Raw genomic sequence first — 25,325 nt, forward strand, 5'->3', positions numbered from 1 at the left:
GTAAGGATTCAAACAATAACGTACTCAGCTGGGTAATCCGTTCAGTTATAGAACAACTCCACCCGTCCCAGCCCCCACCGGGCCCACCCTACCCCCTCTCAAGGTTGTGTCGCAGACAAACTAGATGTTGGAAAGTATAACAAGCATATAGCAAGTATGGAGGAATGACCAGGAACGTAATCAAAAGCGGTGTTAACAAGAACAATCTCTAGAGTAAGGCAAATATGTCACCAAAACAGAACTAGTATTGTTCGATACAGGTGAAAAACGCCTACAGTGGAATTACGACCTTCCTTACCGGTTTTGAACCTCTGGACATACCTTCAGCGTCCATAGCCTAGTGGTTAGGGTGTCCGCATATAACGCGGGAGGCCCGGGTTCGAATCCAGGTGAAGGCTGGAAGTATATTCACCGTTCTGGATTTTTCAACTCACTACGATTTCAATTATACACACACACACACACACACACACACATATATATATATATATATATATATATATATATATATATATATATATATATATATACCAATCAATCTTTTAACGTGATCATGTGTTATATAAATTCCTATTCGTAGGAGACACGTGTTATAACATGAACACTTTGTGACTGAATAACCTATATAACAATCTACGATATTCATATGCGGTTGCAAATCTTGACATTAAAACGGGTATTCCGATGGCAGGCAAAAGTTTAACGCGGCTTATACCTTCAGAGCAAAATATGTTCTACATTTTTATCTCGAAAATCGCATCTCATTATTTTGTCCCTAACTGCAGATCGGGTTGATTAAAATGTATTAACCTATTTAATTTTGTTTAATTTTCTCCGTCATATGAGAGTGCGTTTTATTAGTATCTAAAGATGAAGGCATATAGCAATTTTGTGAAGCTCTCAACTGGCAGCCACCGTAACATCTCGTTACGAAAAAAATTAATATAAGTCCTCGGAAACTTATCTTGCTACGTACTGTAATCGACAAAACACGTTCGCACCAGAAAGGATAAATTGAGTGATAAATAATATGCATTAACTTCAATCAAAAGTTTACATAATGGAAAAATCATTACATTTTAAATTTTTGTGACACAAAGTTGTCTGTATAGTCAAGAAAGCGCTTTGGAACTCTCTCTAGCATGTAGGCTCGAGCTACAACTGATATTAATAACAAACATCTTGAATAGTTAGATTTAGGTGGCATCCTAAATATTATTGTTTATTTTAGTGCAAAAGTGATTCAAAAGGGGGTTAGATAGCCAGCCTGCAGAAACTCATTTGAGCCCCTATTCATGTGAAGATCATACATGGATCATGAATCATGGATCATGGTTGAACACCTTTTAGACAAATGTTCAGATTATTTCGAAGCGGACGTGTAAGTTTTCGCGCCAATTCCGACTTACAGGAGAGCCACTTCACATCCCAATATGACGGGCAAGAGTGTACCTCAATATATTTGATCATCTTGTTTTTCAAATAGTGAGAAATGTGAAAGTACCCTCCGTTCGTCATTACTACATTTGACAGCAATGTGGAACAAAGTTGTTAGGAAACCCCATTTCGCAATTTACAAACTGCAGAAAAACTAAATCATATGAAGTGTCTGTCTGTCTGTCTGTCTGTGTGAATATCATATAACTTAGGTAGAACATCGAAGGCTGATCACTCAAAGCTGTCAAAAGTGGCTTAAAATTACAGAAATGTCAACAGTTGATACAATTAAATTTCATTTCCAAAACCTATAATTCAGTACCGATAGGTTTTCATTGGCCACCATGTGTTCTACTTCTAGACGACTGACCTAGTTAGCTTCAGATGCATGTCTTCCCATGTGTATTCCTTACTCCATTTCTCTTGTACTTTTGTTGCTTCAATCCAGGGATATTAAAATCTTGTCTTATTCATAATATATCATCGTGAAGTCTCAATGTTTTCCTGCCAAGCCTGTTATCAAATGCTCCCAACGCGCGGGTTAGTATATATTGATACTATAACGCGTATACTAACGTCAACAAGCGAGAAACGACTTCTTTTGAGGATTTTGGAGGAAAATAACTGAAAAATGTGAATCGATCAAATCCGGAGAAATATGTTAGGTTCCTTCACTCTCAGCGAGATGTTGCTAAAATTGTTAATTTGACATAAAAAATCACTTTTCTCTTAAAACGTTTTGACACTTTCCAAAATCTCAGTGAATTCATATTCCAATCAGTGCTCGGCAATACTTGTTTTCTTCAAAAGTATAGTAGCCCGTTGGGAATTTTGTCCTGATATTTTGGTTATCCCGAAAACTTTTTAGAACTGCTCCTTATTTTGTTTGTAAACAATGTTGTATCTTCCGTACCCATATAGAAACAAAGTACTAATCTAAAGGTAAACTAATCTAAAAATATATATTTTTTTTAAGACGACCGTACTTCTATGCGCGTAAATCGTTTATTCCCAGCATAACGTGCACTTTACACACATCATAACGTTAAGGTCTCTTCTTCACAATTGACATCACGAAACATTTCTGACACTTTCATGTTATGATTATTGAGAGAAGCCAATTGCATAATAGTGTAGTTGGGAGGACATTTAATATAAGAAATGAACCATCAAATGTACTTCCAAGTTGATATGCATGATATGAAATTGTGTGCTATCAATTTACATGGAAAAACACAAGCCTATCCTTCCCGTAATTTATGTTGTACGATTCGATATACTCTGTTTGAACAACAATACGTCCAACACTTAGACTACACATTTTATCGACATCCCGAATCATAAGGCATTTTCTCATATTTTGGCCAAATCTGTCATTCCAACTCCTCGTAGACTTTGCACCGTTTTTAAGTCAACGAATATCTACTTCAGTTCCGAATATTAAATGCTTTCAGAAGAGACAATCATTAGACCATCAGCCAGTTTCACACACATATATAAATGTCCTGAAGACATTTAATCATGTCTGCTCAATATGATATTGGAGCGTGTTCACTTGCAGTGTCTATAAGCCTACAATCCTTAAAGGGTGATCTTAAATGATAACTTTAGGTAGAATTTTTAGTCTTGGTAGATAAAGAGGGAGGGGTGTATGACTATACCCCCCCCCCCTTGTATATGTGGTTGCGTCCTTGGTCTTTAATGTTCGCTCGACATTGCAGGAAGTATACATTTTGAGCTGAACGTTGTGGGGACTAACATGTTCACACCGCATCGCATTGAGTCCATACGAATCCAAACTGAGTCCACACAAGAATCAGAAGAACTATATTTAACCATCTGACGTCATCAGGTACGATCAGGCATAGATGCGAATATTAAGTCATTGTTTGATCAATTCTAATAACTCCACCAAGAAAAGCTCTTGTTACTTCATGAATATAACAGAGCACTTCTAGATTATATTCAACACCCTATATTTGTTCTTGACAACTTTGCATATATGTATTGAAGACCAGTGTTATTTGAGGCCACAAATTAGTGAGTTTTTGTGCTGTATATTTGGGCACGCCTTACATGTAATTCTTAACAATGGTCCTACTCTTTTATTACAGGACAAGTTTTAAGGTTGGCAGACAGTTTGACTAATCTTGCCTTCAATACACCCTCTATCAGCCCTGCTATTGCAACGACATCTCATGAAATACCCCGACAATACTACACGTAGTACTAGACCCCATATGCATATACACTGCTAAAAATCCCAACCAATCAACAATCACCACGACTGACCAATCAACGGTCATTAAAACAACCCCGTATATATATATATATATATATATATATATATATATATATATATATATATATATATATATATATATGTTGATACTAGATGAGACTAGTGGAACACTAGTAGTTGTAACTCGGAGTTTCACGCTTTGTAGCGATCTTCAGACAACTTGTCAGACAAGTTGTCTGAAGATCGCTACAAAGCGTGAAACTCCGAGTTACAACTACTAGTGTTCCACTAGTCTCATCTAGTATCAACATATATTCCGCTCTGTCCAATGGACATAGAGCACTCTGCGCCAAGATAGACGCCAACCTACTCTATATATATATATATATATATATATATATATATATATATATAAACAAATATATATATATGTATATACATATATATATATACACACACACACACACATATATATATATATATATATATATATATATATATACATATATATGTATATATATATATATATATATATATATATATATATATATATATATATATATATATATATATATGCCCGCAGTAAATCTCTGGCCAATCAACGGTCATCAATATAACCTGCCTGAATTGTGAACCATAAGGGGTCGTCTCTCGACTCCCTACGTTGCGCCTGTCTCAATATAAGATGGTATCTTCCCATATAGATGTAGCCTACAGGCTATACACTACGTACCCTACAAATAGATACGTTATCTACACGAGCGCAACCGAAAGGTGGCCTCTAAAAGTAGCTCACGTAATAACCTGTGGAAAAACCCAGCGCACTATTTTGACAGACTAACCCTCTAATCACTCCAGGACGTTGGAACACAGTCGAGCGAAGATTTCAGTACATAGAAGTTAATCAAAGTGATAGTTTTGACAGAATATTCTTTTCGTCTCTGAATAAATGATTTATATATATTATTAAGAAATTTTACGCCGATGACATCATCCTTCTGCTGTTGCCAGATGCAATATAGAAAAAAAATTATCTTCGCGACACAATTTGCTATGAGGATGTGGTATTTAAGGCATGTTTGCAATTACAGCCACCAAATATTTTTTTTTTGTATTCAGTGTTCCATCTACCGACCAGCAAACGTAGCACGTATCGGTAACCGTGTGTACCATTGTATATGACGAGAGTGTGTATTACTTGTTTACAAGGACTCAATAGTCAACGTTGTTACCTTCAATATGTTATTACCATACTTGATGAATTGTGCATATCATTAAGGTTCGTAATCACAACGTAATAGTTCGTACTTTACGAAATATGATTATTAAATGCCTGACCATTGAACAGATCAATATATAGGTACACCCGCAAAATGAATAGCTTAATGTGTTACTTTCGTCCACCGACAGTGCACTAGAAATAGCGAAACGAGACAAAATCGTCAAACGTTGACATGTAGACAAGAAATTAGTATAAACTATTGTTGTTATTATTATTAATATTATTGTTAATATTATTCTCGTGTAAATACTACGGCATTATAATATGTCCTGCTGTATGATACAAACAAGTAACACGTGAGTTGCAGCAATGAGTTGTAACATAACAATATATAAAGATAACATATGGGAAAAGTAATACAAAATGTCTTCACATGTCGCAGGAATTGTCTAAACCACTCTACATACAGTAACATAAGCATTGACCTCAAACGAACTACGCGCCTATCTCAAATTTCTTTCTCAAAGTTCATGGTGGCGTTAACCAGAATGAAATGAATACTTCAGAGGTTTGAAATGTTGTTGGGTTTTTCTTTACATAATAACACGTAGAACCATACACGCATATATGCAGTTATATCATTCCTGATGAATTGACTATAAAAGTTACTGGTACGGCCTTCGGCATTAGTTTTTAGTGTGAGCTAGTACATATAACAGTAAAGTGTATAAGTGATGATAACTATATATATATACACACACACACACGCACACACCCATATATATATATATATATATATATATATATATATATATAAATGAAAATCGTAATGAGTTGGAAAATCAAGAACAGTGAAAAAACTTTCAGCCTCCACCGGGATTCGAACCACGGGCCTCCCGCTCTGTACGCGGACACCCTAACCACTAGGCTATGGACGCTGATTGTATGTCCAGAGGTTCGAAACCGGTAAGGAAGATCGTAATTCCACTGTAGGCGTTTGTCACCTATATCGAACAATACTAGTTCTGTTTTTGGTGACATATTTTGCCCTACTCTAGAGATCAAACATGATGCTATCCAACTCGAAAATCATTTGTGATTCCTAAAGCCGGATCTCGAAAGAGATACTTTGAACAGACTTTATGTTAATGCAATGGAGGTAAACGACAAAGGCAAATGAATATATATAAATGAAAATCGTAATGAGTTGGAAAATCAAGAACAGTGAAAAAACTTTCAGCCTCCACCGGGATTCGAACCACGGGCCTCCCGCTCTGTACGCGGACACCCTAACCACTAGGCTATGGACGCTGATTGTATGTCCAGAGGTTCGAAACCGGTAAGGAAGATCGTAATTCCACTGTAGGCGTTTGTCACCTATATCGAACAATACTAGTTCTGTTTTTGGTGACATATTTTGCCCTACTCTAGAGATCAAACATGATGCTATCCAACTCGAAAATCATTTGTGATTCCTAAAGCCGGATCTCGAAAGAGATACTTTGAACAGACTTTATGTTAATGCAATGGAGGTAAACGACAAAGGCAAATGAATATATATAAATGAAAATCGTAATGAGTTGGAAAATCAAGAACAGTGAAAAAACTTTCAGCCTCCACCGGGATTCGAACCACGGGCCTCCCGCTCTGTACGCGGACACCCTAACCACTAGGCTATGGACGCTGATTGTATGTCCAGAGGTTCGAAACCGGTAAGGAAGATCGTAATTCCACTGTAGGCGTTTGTCACCTATATCGAACAATACTAGTTCTGTTTTTGGTGACATATTTTGCCCTACTCTAGAGATCAAACATGATGCTATCCAACTCGAAAATCATTTGTGATTCCTAAAGCCGGATCTCGAAAGAGATACTTTGAACAGACTTTATGTTAATGCAATGGAGGTAAACGACAAATGAATATATATAAATGAAAATCGTAATGAGTTGGAAAATCAAGAACAGTGAAAAAACTTTCAGCCTCCACCGGGATTCGAACCACGGGCCTCCCGCTCTGTACGCGGACACCCTAACCACTAGGCTATGGACGCTGATTGTATGTCCAGAGGTTCGAAACCGGTAAGGAAGATCGTAATTCCACTGTAGGCGTTTGTCACCTATATCGAACAATACTAGTTCTGTTTTTGGTGACATATTTTGCCCTACTCTAGAGATCAAACATGATGCTATCCAACTCGAAAATCATTTGTGATTCCTAAAGCCGGATCTCGAAAGAGATACTTTGAACAGACTTTATGTTAATGCAATGGAGGTAAACGACAAAGGCAAATGAATATATATAAATGAAAATCGTAATGAGTTGGAAAATCAAGAACAGTGAAAAAACTTTCAGCCTCCACCGGGATTCGAACCACGGGCCTCCCGCTCTGTACGCGGACACCCTAACCACTAGGCTATGGACGCTATATATATATATATATATATATACATAAATATATATAAATATATATTTATATATATATATATATATATAAATATATATATATATATATATATATATATTCCCTCGAATGAATTAGGTAGGGTAGGGTCATGAAGCTTTTATAGAAGTGAAAGAGGTGGATCCAAGATCAATATTAGAGAGAGTATGACCATAGGGGCGTTGAAGCCGAATTCCATAAAAGTGTCTGCTGGGAGGGGGAGGGGGAACATTAGACGTCAAATGGTGCCTTCTGGTATATAATTAGCTTATGCATTAGATATTTAGTTATGTTAAAAAGCAATGTTGTGTTAATAAATACTTTCAATGTTTGTATCAGGTTGAGAAAGTAGAAAGTGGCATACATTACCTCAAACTTAGACTACCATATGTTACGAACATGTTTAATATATTAATCATATCTAAAGGGCAAATTGGAACGTACCCAAAAAAAATGTGACTTTCTCGTCGATGTTTGATAGTATAGAACTTGCTTATACTGAAGCTATTATGACGCACGGTATAGTTTCTAATGCGATTTTAAGAGCGAAAATGCATCAGAAAGTTGATCATAATTCAATTCCTTCACAAAAAGTGCTCTTAAAATGATCAAAACACCTTTACATATTGAAAAAAATCAAGTCCTTTCCCAAGTGAATTTATATCCCCATCACATTTTCACTTCCGAAAGCCTCAAACCCGATTAAAATTGCCCCGTTTTAAATTCTTTAAAGGCCCAATCAATCCATCATTTAGCTATTTATTTCCTCTATCAAATTGACTTTCATGGGAGTATACTTTTCCTAATTGAATTTGGGGGACGCCAAATTCCAATGCAAGTTCTGATCTGTTAGAGGTTTATCAACATGTGGATATTTTTCGGGATATTAAGACAGTACGGTGTAGTCAATATATAAGTCAAAATGCAGAAAGACTGAGCATTAAAGACAAAGCAATAGTAGTAAAGTTTCTTTCGATAGAAGATGATATATAGGTATTTTTTCTTCTCTGCAATATTTCCTTTTCAGGCTCTGTATTGATTAAGAAGGTTTGTTGGACCTAAATTTGTGACTTCAGAAGACCCTCCCTTAAGGGAGGGTCTTCTGAAGTCACAAATTTAGGAATTCCTATATACCTCATTTCATTAGACAGGAGAATATTTGAACGTTTATTTGCGTCTGGTTATTTTTGTTTACTTTGATAGAAATTGAATGTTCAGTCTTATTTGATTACAGTTTTCAATCTATTCGCCGGGAATACTACAATCATTTCTACGTAAATTGACGACAGTTCATACATAATAGTCGGTCTGTGAGGAGGAAGTAGTTGCTAAAACTCTGACGTCACTGGAGAAAAGTCACCGTGATTTCATTTTGATTCCCTGGCATTACTCAATCTGTTTTGAAGTGGAAAGATGTATTTTGCCGTAGTCAGATTGAATTTTTTTAAATGTTAAGTTATGCAAACTTTACAAGTCCTATGAGACGTGAAATCCGATGTGACAACTATAAGAATGCTCATTTACTTGTGACAGCTGCTGTGACAGTCAAATCACTATGGGGACTTACGTCGGGCATCCATCATGTTATCAATCGTCCCTCGTTCCTGTTAGGTATCATTTGATACATGTCTACAGACAGAGGCCTATATATTAACTTAAGCATGTAGACTTATGAATTTTAAAAATGAAGAATATGAGTTTAATTCAGTGGCGAAGCGCAGAGGAGGAGGAGGAGGTGGTGGGGTGGGTGGGGGGGGACTTGGACGGAAAGGACCGCAAGAAAGAAAATGGCGAAAGGAAATCAATAGTTACGATACACACGACACTGGATAGGCTACTAGTATGTATAGCACGGGATGATTTGCTTCCCATCAAGTTTACCTCATTAGCCGCACTGAGCATAGAACGAGATTTCGAGTTAAACTTTGATTCGCTAATTGACACTTGACCATTGGATGGTCGTCTTTAGTACAACCACATCACCATCTGGATCAGTGAGATATGAGATATATGTGTATACCTCCCCATGCACACCTACCATTATGTATTTGTAAATGTTTGATATTGTTAATATATACCGAGTCGTAGCCCACTGGGGACATGGGAACATATGGAAAAAGGGACAAACATGAAACATGGAAGCTTCCGTACAAATTTCTCTATCCGACTGCCACTCCGCATCATCCACCCCTCGAACCCCTCCCCACCCCTTAGAGTGATTTCCCCTCCCCCCCCCCCCCGTATAATAACACAACCAGCGTCTTTAGCTGAACGTTCGAAGACAAAGCATATGCTACAAAGCACACTTATAATTAAGAGCTTTGATTTAAGCATATCTGTATACAACTTAAAGCATGTTAGGAATACCAGCGTATTGTCATCTTAGCACGGACACTTTGACCTAATTTCCAAGTAGGCCAACCTTTATTGTTACTTTGTTTGATGAATATTGTAAACTAAATTCATTTCAATAGTAATCTCACTCAATGAAACTTGAACGCATGGTATACTTGGCCAGAGATGACCCCATTTGGATTGCGTTTGAGTGTGTTAAGTACTCCTTAATAGACAATGGCTGGCCTGTATATTGCTAAGTGAACACAATCCTCATCTGTGTAATGTTATTCACTATTTAAACCTCTGAAGAAGATCCTGATAGGATCATGTATCAGGCCCCCCTTATTTTTACACATTCTCTTACACAGGCTCTTTAGTGGATAAGCAGTTTGCTAACAGTTTTGTTTTAGTTTGACTATATAAAACTATTAAGTTTATTCGAAATCAGCTAAAAAAAAAGAATAATTTGATTGATAGAGGATACACAAAACAAAACAAAGTAAACGAAATGAAATGAAATAAAACGAAACAAATGAAATGAAACCCGACCAGATCAAAGCAAATCGACACAAATAATAAGGAAAGCAACAAATGAAACCATGCCAATCCAATACGTCCAAATTAAAGGGGGAGGGGGTGTTATCATTTAAACAACTACATTATACTGGAAGAGAATAAAGATATTAATAAACATAAATTTATAGGCCATATACTATCCAAACCAGCCAAAATATTCCTTTAACCAGATGATATATGTTGTTCAAGAAATAATGTCAGTTCATCGATGACGTCGTGAGTTCAACTTGCGGACGTTAATATTTGGTATTTCATTCATCACCCATGAGAATATATTGATAACCTTCAAAAATTCCTAAAAATGTGCTGAGATCATTGACGCAAATTATTAACTCTTAAAAAATTTAACACACGGTTGAAAGAGTTTCATTTCCTTACATGAAATAATGTAGCAGTAAATTGAAACCTTCAGAAATAGATCTGAAGAGAGGTGAGGTTGCAGGGAACGGGGGGGGGGGGTGGTGTGGGGTGCGGGGGGGTGTTCGGACGGCTTAGCACCGTTGGTCCATTGCGAGGCGAGAGAAAATATCATCTCGTCCGATCCATAATATACCGTTCTCAAGGAAAAACGAAGACACGGTGAAAATAATTCTATCTGGGGACAAAGCCTGCATATCGGCGCTCCATGATGCAGATTAATCTTTAAAATGAATTTGTTATGACTATTACATTTCAAAGGCTAAAATTCTGCCTAATAAGTCATCCTTTTTTTATAGAGTTAGTGGCTCGTCAATCAAAGTGGCTGCACTTCTCAGTCTAACACTCGGACCATTTAGTTTATTATCAGGAACATAAACAAAATGAGAGATAGAAACATTTATGACCACAATATAACATATATCTATATTTCGTTATGTTGGCAACTGATGATGTTAAAATGTCACCTGTGAGTGATGTGCTCTTTATATTATGTGAAAGTATGTAGAACACTGTTTTGCGATTTGATTAGAACAATTATGACAGAACAATAGGGATTTAACATAAAGGGTGTGAAGAATCGCGCAAAAAGAAACGTCTAATGCCGGTAATCTGACCTAGTTTCGAATGAGGTGTAACAGAAGTGTTAGACCAGGGAGTTGTTAGACACCACCATCGATCCCAGAAAATACGCACACAGCTTGCTACTTTCGGTAATTAGACACTAGTGTACAGTCAGTACATACAGCTGTGGTCAATACCCACAGCACTGTGTACAAACGATACAGCGATGGACATCTCAGGTCCAGCTAAAGATAACAAGGTATCACGTTTCATTACTGTCTGCAGTTTGTAGCGAAAAGCAGAAAACTTCACTTGCAAGCAACGGAAAGTTAACTTTTTTCGCGGTTTGGGGCGAGTCATCAATGCCTTTAAGGAACTAGGTTCGGAGTTAGAAACCGACATAACTCTGGTATAAGGGCATATGGTGTGGACTGTATCCTAACTACGGGTACCCTGTTATTAATATAAAGTGAAAAAGAAGGAGATAAACTTTGGTTAAAATTTTTAGAAATTATAAAACTATGGATTAAAATAGTTTATAATTAGTTCTATTATAGAATGGTCACGTCATTATTTCTATAGTTTTCAGTTTTCAAGGTATTTACCTTTAAAATATGCTAATTGTCTTTCATGCTTCCTTTTAAATGAAATGCACGACGACCTCAAATAAATGTAAAGTTTAATCCAGTGTGTTATAGTTTACTAATGTTTTCTTCACTTTATCAATAACAGGGTACCTAACCTATATATGACCTGATAAAAGTCAACACCATCTAACATATACCAATTGTTAAGCTTAAGTTAATGATGAAGTCACCTTTGTTTTACTTTAGACGTAATTGTTCATTTTTTTTCTCCCATTGTTGAACAATGTCCCAAAGGTTTAACCCATGTATTTTCACTTCATGAACATCAGGGTACCTGTTATTGTGGTCAGTTAACTGTTATGATGATCTGTCCTAACCAAAATTTTGAAGCTTAAATTAATGATGACATCACACATATTTACTCTAGAGTTAATTTATTAATTACATTCCATTGTTTTACAATTTTCAATAATTTAAAGTCCAAACGCATATCCCCCCCCCCCCCCCTTCAAGCTTCAACAAGAGGGTAATTCACTGCAAATATCATCGCCAGCAAACATTAATTTCAAATGAACAAATTTATTATTAGCTACACAATCTGGCATTCGGAGAAAATTACTACTTGACATTTCCATCAAACATGTGAAGGTTCTATGTCAATACATTGTTTCCCCTTGCGAAAACGATTTAACTAAGTTAGACTTTTGACCTCTTTATTCAAATTTACATTTGACCTTTAAATACGTGACTTTTGAAGAAATGGACCTTTGACCTTAGGTTCCGGGGAGTCTGCAGGGTTCAACCTTTATATACTCCGATGGTCATATATATATATGGGTAACATTTCTGTGTGATATAATAAGGCAGGCATGGTTGGAAGTTAAATAAAGAAGCCACAGAGCAAGTCATCATAATTGTTCTGTGTGATAGAGATAACTCTCATTCACAAAACAGCTAAGAAAAATCTATCTCCATTTGTGAGATATCACAGATTTATTGTGAGATGTAACATAATTATTGGGAGATATCACATGGTTATTGGGAGACATCACAGCATTATTGGGAGATATCACATGGTTATTAGGAGATATCACAGAATTATTGGGAGATATCACAGAATCATTGGGAGATATAGCACACAATGCACAAAGATGACGACTTTATCAAGTCTAAATATGACATTATCGAGCCACATGTTCTTTTTTTTACGCTTTTCTTTACCTATTTAAGTATTTATTATCAGTATTGGAGCTTGCCTTTGCAAATACTGAATCGAAGGTATTACATCTCTTACCTAGACAGATGATGGCCATTGATACCAGTGTCAACAATGTTAACATTCTATCTTGAAAATAGGAAAAGTAAAAACAAAGAGAAAATAAAAGGTTTCACAACTATAGTGGCATTATATCACAGATTTACAAAATGACAACTGCCATGCAGAGACACCAGTTTTAAACTAAAATATCTCCCAAACGGAACAAGCTTTTGTTAAACTATTAGGGGGGGGGGTGGGGGGTGGTATAATCACAAAGATATCTGCTATATTAGTCGACTATGTTGGTTGGCGTTGTGTCCCCTTTAAAGATGTAACAATACCTTCTTGCTGCATCAAAACGGACTTCTTCACATTATAAAAAAAATGAACACCTTTCCCATAGGCTTAGGTTTAACCCATAATTTTGTGCTAAACAAAAGGAACACAAATTGAAGATATGTTCTGTATGTGGTGTTCTGTGTTACCATATACTTTTTGTCTTTTTTAAGTTATGAAAAATGCATAAAACGTTCCCTATTTATATCATATCTTTCCGCCCCCTTCTCTCACCCCACACTCTGTCTCTCTCTCGCTTACTCTCTGTTGTTGAAACGACCAACCCACATTTTAGCCTTTAAAAGGCCTCATATTACTGTTAAGAACATTATTGATAGGTAAATTATCGAGACATGTTAAGCCCGGGTCACATCTGCGCGATTCAACACGCGATTCAACTCGCAATACAATTGAAGGTTGAATCGCGTAGTTAGACACGGGTATCAACTTGTTGCGCAATAACAGTTGCGCCGTTGATTTGCAATAGAGCAATGTCCTAATCAGCGCAACTTCTCAGAAGCAACTTTTCTGATTCGCGTGATTTTAGTTTCGAGTTGAATCGCGTGTTGAATCGCGCAGATGTGACCCGGCCTTTAGAGACAGCCATGATCGCTGCTTACAGACATGTGCTATAGGCTATGTAATATTTTTCTAGTAAATGTTCAGCTGTTCTGTCATGCGGGATTCTTTCTGCTCTGGTAACTCCAAACTTAATGACATTTTACGAAAATCATAAAGAAGTTAAAGTATGGAGCGATTGATTAAATAGTACATTACTTCATTTAGTCACGTACTGTGCCATCTGCCGTACTATATATTTCACCTATCTTAAAAAAAAAAAAAAAAAAAAAAACATTAAAAGAAAAGAAAAGAAAAAAATCACTGTTTTGAAAAAAGGAGGTGTTTTGAAAAGGAGCTGTTTGCAGTCTTAAATATTAATTAAAACCTGACTTATCCTGACGTCTTCTTCATTCGTATCAGGCTTTATCCGAACCCGATATCAATCCCTTTCCAGACTTGTTTATTGAGTCCGCGTACTTGGTACTCGTATTCTAGCTAGGTTGGTTGTACGCATACTCGTCCTGGTGGATTTGTACTCGACTGACTAGTACTCGGGACATTTAAACATCTAGTATATATGCTAGTTCAATAATGAGTCCTCGTATTCTGGACATTTATACATGTATTATATATGCTAATACAATACTGAGTACTCGTAATCTCGACATTTATACATCAAGTATATATGCTAGTACTATACTGAGTACTCGTACTCGGGACATTTAAACATCTAGTGTATATACTAGTACAATACCGAGTACTCGTACTCGGGACATTTAAACATCTAGCATTTATGCTAGTACAATACCGAGTACTCGTACTCGGGACATTTAAACATCTAGCATATATGCTAGTACAATACCGAGTACTCGTACTCGGGACATTTATACATCTAGTATATATGCTAGTACAATACTGAGTACTCGTACTCGGGACATTTAAACATCTAGCATTTATGCTAGTACAATACCGAGTACTCGTACTCGGGACATTTAAACATCTAGCATATATGCTAGTACAATACCGAGTACTCGTACTCGCACATTTAAACATCTAGCATATATGCTATTACAATACCGAGTACTCGTACTCGGGACATTTATACATCTAGTATATATGCTAGTACAATACCGAGTACTCGTACTCGGGACATTTAAACATCTAGCATATATGCTAGTGCAATACTGAGTACTCGTACTCGAGACATTTAAACATCTAGCATATATGCTAGTACAATACTGAGTACTCGTACTCGGGACATTTAAACATCTAGCATTTATGCTAGTACAATACCGAGTACTCGTACTCGGGACATTTATACATCTAGTATATATGCTAGTACAATACTGAGTACTCGTACTCGGGACATTTATACATCTAGTATATATGCTAGTACAATACCGAGTACTCGTACTCGGGACATTTATACATCTAGCATATATGCTAGTACAATACTGAGTACTCGTACTCGGGACATTTAAACATCTAGCATTTATGCTAGTACAATACCGAGTACTCGTACTCGGGACATTTATACATCTAGTATATATGCTAGTACAATACTGAGTACTCGTACTCGAGACATTTAAACATCTAGCATATAATAATATCAAATTAGTTACTCGTACTCACGCTTCAAGTCTTGTACTCGAACTCGTAGACGTAGACGTACCTAGGGGAGTCTAATTGAACTCCGTGTACTCATGCTGTTGTTCTCGTACTGCAAGTTCGATACATTCATAATGGTATAGTAGAAGCATATTGTACGATGTTATAACAGTCCTACAGTACCTCTGATTTCATTATATGGTTATTCCGAGCAGACAACGTAATTAGTATCATAAAGTGACACAAATTCCATAAACTGTTAGTTAAAGTACTAAGGACACATATAGCTAATGTGTCCCATATTCAGTACATGTATTGTATGTGGATAATCTCATTCTCAATCTGGGAAACTACGTGGAGAGTTCCGATCATTAACATTTCTTCTTATTTAAGGTATTAATAAGTCAACCCCTAATTACAAGCCCACATATATCATTCTAATGATGTGATGTTACACTTTTCAAATAAGACAATAACATATTTAACAATATCGCCTTATAGGCCACAAACCTGTGTTCAGTGTTCTTGAAACGACGGTTGTGAAAATAAAGGGATAACATCATAGAAAATTGGGCAGTTACTCTCTGTACATCATCAATGTGCATACTTAGCTAATGTTTATTTATAAATAAAGAATTAAGAAAAAGACTTGTAAAATGGTCAATCTTTGATGGATTTTGATGGGAGTTGCAGCTATTTTCATAAGTTCTGAATGCTTGTAGGAGTGATTAGGACAATGTTGTTCATAGATGTCCGCAGAACGATAAAAACCCCGTTCCTAACTTGAGATATGATTGATTGAATGTAACCTATTTTGACAGGCTTTATCCTGCAGTTACGCTAGGGAGTGATTCATTGTATATGATATCAAGGAATTCTTCCTCAAAAGCTTAAATTTCCTGTTGCAATATTAATTCTCTTGATGATTTATCCTTGAAAGGTGATACATTTGAAATGCTTGCTAGCTGTCAATGTTGTCTGTTTTTTAGATTTTCTGAAAAGTGGAACTGACATATCGAGTAAACACTGCAGTTTTCTTTGGTGTTAGCATGGAGCAATCTGTTTATATAACTCCATGCTGTAAGCAAGATGTGCGATATTTTTTACTCAAAATTGTGCACGTATTCATGACAAATTGAAAATGTTCTCATTAACAAGCGAAATTACGGTTTTGTTAACCAGCGTAACTGTTTCAACATGATTTAATTTGTCACAAATCACCTAGATAATCGTTGAACTGGTCAATTTCTTACACTAGCTTGGTTGAATGTATAATTACCTAGTGTTGAGTAAATATCTGCACTAATCTTTTTCGAGCAGCCTAGATAGCCTTAAAGTGATAGTCCACATGTTTGAAGAAAATATTCTAAGCCTCCAAGTGAAATAAAATACACAAAGTTAATGTTAGTATGACGTGTTCGCCAATGATCCAGTTAGAATCCACCGCCCACCACACCACCACCTGACCACCACACCCCACCCGACCCCACCCGACTCCACCCACCCCACCACACCGGTCAAAAGACCCAACCTAAAAAATAATGATAAATAAATTTAAAAAAAAAAATGTCAATACTGGAAGTGAATTTTTCACATGTTAATCCATAACTTTTTTCTATTTCTCTTACAGTCCAGTGTGCTCCGTGAAGTGTTAAACTGTCGTTGCGAGGGTGACGAGTTTCATCCAGAAATTACACCAATCATGCTTGCCTGTCATTCCAGTAACTATAACATTATAAAGGTAAATGGATAATCATTGTGGGTATAGCCATCAGCTGATAACAGGAACAAAGGATGGTTAATGGGACGGATAGAATGAACATGCAATACAATGCGGTGCAATGCAGTACAATACAATACAATGCAATACAATGTAATGCAATGCAATGCAATACAACACAACACAATACAATACAATGCAAACAATACAACACAATACAATACAATACTACACAATACAATACAATTTAATACATTACAAAACAATACAATACAACGCAATGCAATGCAATACAATACAATGCAAACAATACAACACAATACAATACAATACTACACAATACAATACAATTTAATACAATACAAAACAATACAATACAACGCAATGCAATGCAATACAATGCAATGTAATACAATACAATACAATGCAATGCAATGCAATGCAATAAAATACAATACAATACAAGTCAATAGTTTACAATACAATATAATGCAATACAATACAATACAATGTAATGCGATACCATGTCATGCAATAGAATACAATTCCATGCCATGCAATACGGTATGATGCGATGCCAGCTTAACATGTCAGCTTTACAGCCATCTTTATATGCCATGCCATGTAATGTAATGCCATACCATGCCATGCAATACGATACGATGCCAGCTGTACATATTATTCTGAGAACATCATACGCCTGTATTTCAAAAAGATTGAAACTTCACTAAACTAAACTTCTTTCTTATACAGAGCGATTTCATGTTGGTTCAGCAAACCGCCTATATGTATATATATATATATATATACTGCACATAACGTGATTGCAAAGGCTGTATCCTGCAAGCAGCAAGCTATGCTGGTAATATTAGCGTGTATATTTGTATATACATGCATGGCTAAAATAGGTACTAAACAGTTGTGTTATGTTGCTCAGTATACATGTCACCGTTCTCATATGATATGGATAGACTCGTTGAAATTTGAAGAGGGAGGTACTCACATTTAAAGAGTGACAAGGGAATATATAACAAGGGCAGCATAGTAAGTGCTATATATGAGGTGCTGAGTTTAATATCTCTTCACTAACACACTGCAGAATAGTTTTTCTCATCGTGTTTTTAGAAGAAAAAAAAGTAAACTATAAACCGACTTAAGGATCTGGATGTGTTCTTTTGCATACAAATCAAACTTGTCTCGTTTTAGAAATATGCAAATTAAATAAACACTACATTGATATAAGCTTTCTCTTGCATTATTTCAGCGCTGCATTGCCACAAATGTTTCAACCATATCTCTGCAAAATATCCTTTGCCCAAAAAAAAAAATTGCGTTTGCTGTCTTTCCTAATATTAGACATTCATGTGACAGTCATTTCTCTCGTAAAAACGTACTGTGTTCTCAAAAACCTCCCTCTTAACCCTGGAAACTAATTATCCATCAACATATATGGCAACGCTGTTATAAGATTGCTTAGCTTGCAAGCGTAATGATATAGTCAAAACTGCACACTTTTAAGACTATTTGCTGCTAGTTTTTACCAAATAATAATGATATATGAATACTCTACTGTTTTCTTGAGAAATGTTGTTACCTTGCCAACCAAGTGTGAAACCATACCCTATTTATAGAATTGAATACTTGATAAAACACTTCTAAACATAGACTATGCTTTTATAGATTCATATTGTCGTAAATATATATATATTAAAATCTCGAAGATATATACCGCAAGGTTAAGGTGCCGTCAAAATTATATTGATATTTTTCTGCAGTTTTGCTGCAAATGTTGAAATGATAACATTCTATAAATGCGAGCGTAAAACGTTAATTTCATGAGATTCTTTTTATATATGATCAATTCATCGTGTTGTCGGAAATTGTTGAAATGATGAATTTCTGCTGTTGGCGTAATTCTTCGATTTTAGATAATATGGTGACACAGCCCCAGCCCCACCCACCCAAACCTCCAGGCAACCTTTGTGGGAAACAATTATAATTTGCAGAACAGTATATGTATCTTAGTCCTGAATTAAAAGTCAAGTTTGACATTTCTGCGAATAAACATTAGTTTTTTCTTTCATTGTTAAAAGTGCTCTACATTATCATATTCTAGGATTTATTTCTCCTAATTATTCCAAGAATCTGAGAACATTTGGGTAAACTAAAGCAACTTCATGCTTCAGTGAAAATGAAACGCAATTTTTTTTTTTTTTTTTAGTATAGCGGTCAAACAGTTTGTTTAGGTTTTGAGTATATGAGTGACCATAAACCGCCTTTTAAGCATATTTGAAGGAAAAAAAAAGCTTTAAGGAAACTAATTTTTATGTTTTGCATTTTACTATAGCTTCTCCTGAATTATGGAGCCCGTGTACCAGATCCCGGCTCAGGAGAACTACAGCGAACTGAACAGCATACTCTCCAACACTCGGTTGGAATATTAAACCTGTACCGTGCGCATGCGTGTGGATTATATATTGCAATGACCAGCCCAGACCCAATTGGTAAGAAAAATTTGTGCTTGCAGGCGCAAAGGTTTTATTTCTAAATCTCAGATCATATTTTCATGCTCAGCTAAACAAAATTACTCTTTAAAGTAAGCTGTATATTTAATGAAATGCATCATACACCGCCCCCCCCCCCCCCTCGCCTCTCTCCCCTAACATTTCGGTGTTCTGATATATTTAGGGCGAGTATTGTTCAGGTTTGTAAAGGAATATTCCCAACATGTAATTTGTTTCAACTTGGCGCAGAATTAATCTGTGTAAGACGATATGTTTTTCATTTGATGCCATTGTTCTTTAGGGACCATGGTGAGTATACATCTGTATTCAGGGGGATAAGAAGCTTCCAAAAAGTTGGGGGAGGGGGGCACATCAGAGGGACACTCTCTCAATCCACAACTACCACTCGTTATGCTATAAACCGATACACACCGGCCATATCACTTAAATATATATGATGTGTTAGTATGCTATCAACACTATTTATTGAGATTGTTTGCTGTTAACCGTGTTACACAAAGATATGGGATGCCATTTTAAAAGTAGCATGTACATACTAAAAAAAATTATAAAAAAATGGGCACATTTTATTGGCCAGTAGGGCACATTTGCTATTTTGGAAAAAAAGTGGGGTGCCCCCAAAATGCTCCCCCCCCCCGACTCCTACCCCCATATCTTTATTTGTTCGGATCTCATGATGAAGTGCGCTAAATCTCATACATGTTATCAAACCTTTGTGGAACAACTGATTCATCTCGACAGCTACTGCATTCTCTCTCGGTGACCAGTTACAAAAGCTTAGTATATCTGAGTATGAATTTCGTCAAGAGTACAAAGCGCTATTGGACGACGTGGAACAATTCGCAGCCGATATGCTTGGTCAAGCACGAAACTCGAAGGAGGTATGTAATGTTATATCACCTTCGGTGTTCCATGCAACTGGTTATGGGTCATTTACTCGTTTAATCACTCACATTTCTATTCTCAATATCCGAATTGATATATTTTCAAAGCCGCAACGGTATATAATACATCGTAATAGAATAAACACATACATGCACACGCATACATACGCGCACATACCCACACACTTAAATACATATAGTATTTGTGCATTCAATCTGGACGGTATAAACCAATTTCTTATTTTAATACTATTTTGAAATAGGCCTACATAATCACCATATAATTTTTGCCAAAGTTTGGAAATATGTGTGGAATATTTTCTTCGTCATTAAAAGTTTTACATTTTTTGCCCTGCAGCAGAACATCACTTGATGAGTGTAGCCTCCCCCCCCACCCGCCCCCGCCCCTCCCGAACCCTCCCTGCCCCAGATAGAATCAAATTAAATGCCAAATGAACATAAACATGAACACCTCAGATCGCTATAGCTACAGTATACATGCAGTGTGGATAAAGTTTAAGGCGGTATAAGCAGTATATGGTTCATGTGGCATCTATACTATCACGACTTTAAACTTAAAACGACTTTATCCGAAAAAGGATCCGCGTTAATCCTCACAAAGTCCTGGAAAATTTAACAACCAATATAATTACCATAATAACCACGTTGTTTGTTACTTTATGAAGGTTAACACTGCACTACAAAGTAATTTATTCATTAGTTTGTAATATGTAGGTCAACATACCATGATATTTATCTTCAAATGTAGGACAGAACTATAATAGTATATGTGTTACTTGATTCGAAGATTTGCGACTACGCATATAAATAAATAAATATATATATATATATATATATATATATATATATATATATATATATATATATATATATATATATATATATATATATATATATATATATATATATATATATACAAAATATTAAAATATTCAGGATGAGTTTAGGAACAAAATTAATTTTAATCTGTTTTAGACCAGTATATAACAATGCTGTTTGTCCAGGTGAAAACCAGACGGTATTTCTTGAGAAATGACCTTTTAAAATGTGAGTTTCATTAACTAAAGTGACTGGACTACGTAGTCTAATAATTACACCATATAGTCAGTTCCTAAGATGCAACACATATACCTCAATAGAAAAAAAAAAACAGGATACTATTAATGGCCTACATTGCGATGTTTACAATGCATTTCAATTTCTTCTCCAAGGAAAAAATAATGTGGTTGAAGACATCTAGGACTGCTCTGTTTGCTTTTATGATGTTACAAGAATATCTGTGATTTGGTTGAGTTGTTAGAATCGGTAGAACAATGATTTCACATTAACATTTAGGTCAGCACGCAGGAGCCGACCTCATCATCAATTTAGTCTTAAAGGATCATTCCAGAGATTTAGCATATTTTAATAAAGGTGAAAATGGAAATAGCTAGAGAAACACTTGCAGTCAATGACATTATGAAACCTAAAATTGTGCCTAAAGTAATCCTTCGGAACAAAAAAAGGGGGGGAAGGGGCGATATTGTCATATATAACATAAGTTGCTCCATCCTCCAAACATATGGAGTATTAGGATTAGGTTTTTGGTGTGAAGTATTTTTAAATTGTTCTGTTCCTGTTGTTTTCTATTCTTTTGCGTTTTGCTTCAACGTTTAGAGTTTGTTTAGTTTGTGTTTGTGTTCGTATTTGTGATTGTGATTGTTCTTTTTAATGGAATACACAATAGTCTATTTACATTCTTATCAGGAAACGTATATTCTTCTCCGTGTTGTATTTTTCCCCGCTGCCCGACCTTGCTCTGGACGCAACTGATCATATTATATGCAAACATGGGCTTTAGCCTCCCCCTTAAAATAAATCCACACTCCAACCCTTCCCCCATTCCACTGACAGACGGAATATTACAAAGAAAACTAGTCTGCGGATCATAAATTAATAACTTCAACCTAAGCAGTCGAAAAATCTTCACAATTGCTGAAACGTTACCAAATATAGCACCATTTGCATATTAACCTATCAACCACCCTTCATTGTATCAAATTTCGCAATCTTAGACCCCCTCCCCGGGACGAAAACATCGAACTCCTCTCCCGTTCAAATGCAGCAATGATTGTTGCCCCCACCCCACCCCCGGTTGTAAAACATCACGACTATAGGCTTACTGTTTTATGTTAAGTTACATGTAAAATGTTACATATAACATGTAACAGCTTAGTTACACATAATGTTACATGTCACAAGTAAAATGTAACATATAACATGTAACATGTTACATGTTACATATAACATGTTACATGTTACATGTTATATGTAACAGCTAAGTTACATGTTAAGTAGAAAATAACCTTTCATATATAATATCTCTGATCCTTCTCTTTTTCTCTCTCACATGCCAAATACCATACAAATAAACTTATTCTTGCCATTGATAATGATAACGGCTGTTAAACGAAACTTTAACATATTCTCTAGGCTTAATTGATTGGTCAAAATTCCGGACATTTTATTGCACGTATAACCTTGACCGTGTACGACTCATATACCCCTGAGACAATACGGACATTATCACTTGTCATTGTCATGTGTCCAAAATTAAAAACAAGAAATGAGAAAACCTCAAAACTAATAGTATACCAAATTTGATCTATGCTGTAATGACAGCAAACTGAAGCGGCAAACAAAACAAATTATGTTCTTTTGAGAAAGAAGATGAAAAAATTCTCTGTATATATTATTTAATATAGAATTACCTATCATACGAAGGGTCAATATGCTAAGTAGTATTTATTAAACAAAGGGCTGGCAGTACTTTACAAGATATACGATATGAAAATAAATTGGCGTATGGTTCTCAATGTCATTCAAAAAGGTTCACCATGCAAGCTAACATGTAACCTAAGTTGTTTACTATCGCAAATCACCTTAATAAGCTTATTGTTTTGTTTTTGAGAATCACTTTATTTGTGTAATTTAAGAAGTCACTTCAAAATAATGAATCTTGTAACCTTAAACCTGTATGCATGCATGCATTTTCAATCTTGATTTAATAGTTCACAAGAAGCAATGTATAACAACCGTAATCATTGGACAATATAGAAACCGAAACTCTTTTAACTTGAATTCATCTGTCAGGGATCTCAAATAGAAGCATGTACTGTATTGGTAACGCTCACTGACGGCATTTCAGATAATATCGTTTTGACTTTTGTTTTGTGTTTTGTATCGCGGGCTTAATGTATAGAATAATTGGCAGCAATGCCACGTGTCCTCCAAAATTCCTTAAACCTAACTTAATCAGCCCCCCCCCCCCCGCCCCCACCCCCCCCCGAAACAGTTAGGTCTGTGCTGAGGAGCCGACGTCATCGTCAATTTAGTCTTAAAGGGGGATCCCATCGATTTAGCATATTTTAAAGGTGCAAACCGAAATAGCTTGAGTAACACTTGCACTCAATGACATATAAAGCCTGGAATTATGCCTTAAGTCATCCCTCAGGAATAGGAGGGGTGGGGATCGATATCGTCATTAATGTATGTATATATGTATATATATATATATATATATATATATATATATATATATATATATATATATATATATATATATATATATGTGTGTGTGTGTATATATATATATATAATGTCGAATGCCGAATGCCCATTTTTGGGGGTTCTTTGTTTTATAAATACACAAGACGAAAAAAAAACATAAAAAGAAAGTCAAAAGCCATGATCAATACTTCGCTTTATCCTGTCTAGTATACCTTCAATACCAATCAGATGTGTTCTTCTGCCAAACTGCAAATTCTTAAATCTACTCTCTCTTGAAAAATACAGAATTGTTTTCCGAAAAATATAAAATACATTATCATGTGTCGACACAAAAAAGAAAGAGTAAAAGTTGTGCGTAGCGTACACGTTCTCAAAAGTGGTCACGTGAGTTATTGAAGTTCTATTATCACCGTCAATGACACAGCTAGATGATATTTAATAACTAGGGAAGGTCAAAACTTTGTTTTTTGTCATTATAAATAAATTTAAACGAAGAGGAAATCTGACTATTTTTACGTCGCCATATTTGGGCTCGTTTTTTTTTTCAGCTTGAAATTGTGATGCGCCATAGCAACGGGAAGAAAGAATCAGAATCAGAAGAAGAGGATGTGGGAGGGGTGGATGCCACCCCTGAAAGACTTGCACAAGCTATCGACTTGGAGCAGAAAAAGGTAAATATACACCAAACTCTAATTATGTCTCCTCCGTTCGTTTTTCTGAAGACCATATCGATATCAGTTTATACGTATATACACAACCCCTTTAACTAGTTTGTTGTCATCAATGTACATAATGCTGTGTGCAGGTTGGTCATATTGTAATGTAGTATGTAGTTATATCCCCATCATATTACTTTAAACATTTGCTTCCATGCCTAGACTTATTCATCCCTACACCCACATCATATTCGTAGAAGCCCCCTTTGTCTTAATTAATTCCATGAACTATTCATGCTGAACCACAGATGACAACCTGTTGCATCTCATGTGTATTACAAATAAAGTTAGTCATAGTCATCTCCATGTGCCTTAGTAATTATA

The 25,325-nt window shown here is 35.8% G+C and overlaps 1 protein-coding gene across 6 annotated transcripts in view; it reads left to right on the forward strand.

The window, feature by feature from the left end:
• The window catches only part of LOC139977242 (short transient receptor potential channel 5-like), a 75,722-nt gene that overhangs the window by 31,770 nt on the left and 18,627 nt on the right, over positions 1–25,325 (forward strand). For all 6 annotated transcript variants that reach the window (XM_071986490.1, XM_071986493.1, XM_071986491.1 and 3 more), the window contains exons 4-7: positions 17,217–17,327; positions 19,654–19,810; positions 20,573–20,712; positions 24,834–24,956. In XM_071986490.1, the coding sequence (XP_071842591.1) occupies positions 17,217–17,327; positions 19,654–19,810; positions 20,573–20,712; positions 24,834–24,956 (531 nt within the window). The remainder of the gene's footprint in view (positions 1–17,216; positions 17,328–19,653; positions 19,811–20,572; positions 20,713–24,833; positions 24,957–25,325) is intronic.

The sequence above is a fragment of the Apostichopus japonicus genome, chromosome 12 (assembly GCF_037975245.1).
Source record: "Apostichopus japonicus isolate 1M-3 chromosome 12, ASM3797524v1, whole genome shotgun sequence".
In the NCBI taxonomy this organism is placed as follows: Eukaryota; Metazoa; Echinodermata; class Holothuroidea; order Aspidochirotida; family Stichopodidae; genus Apostichopus; species Apostichopus japonicus.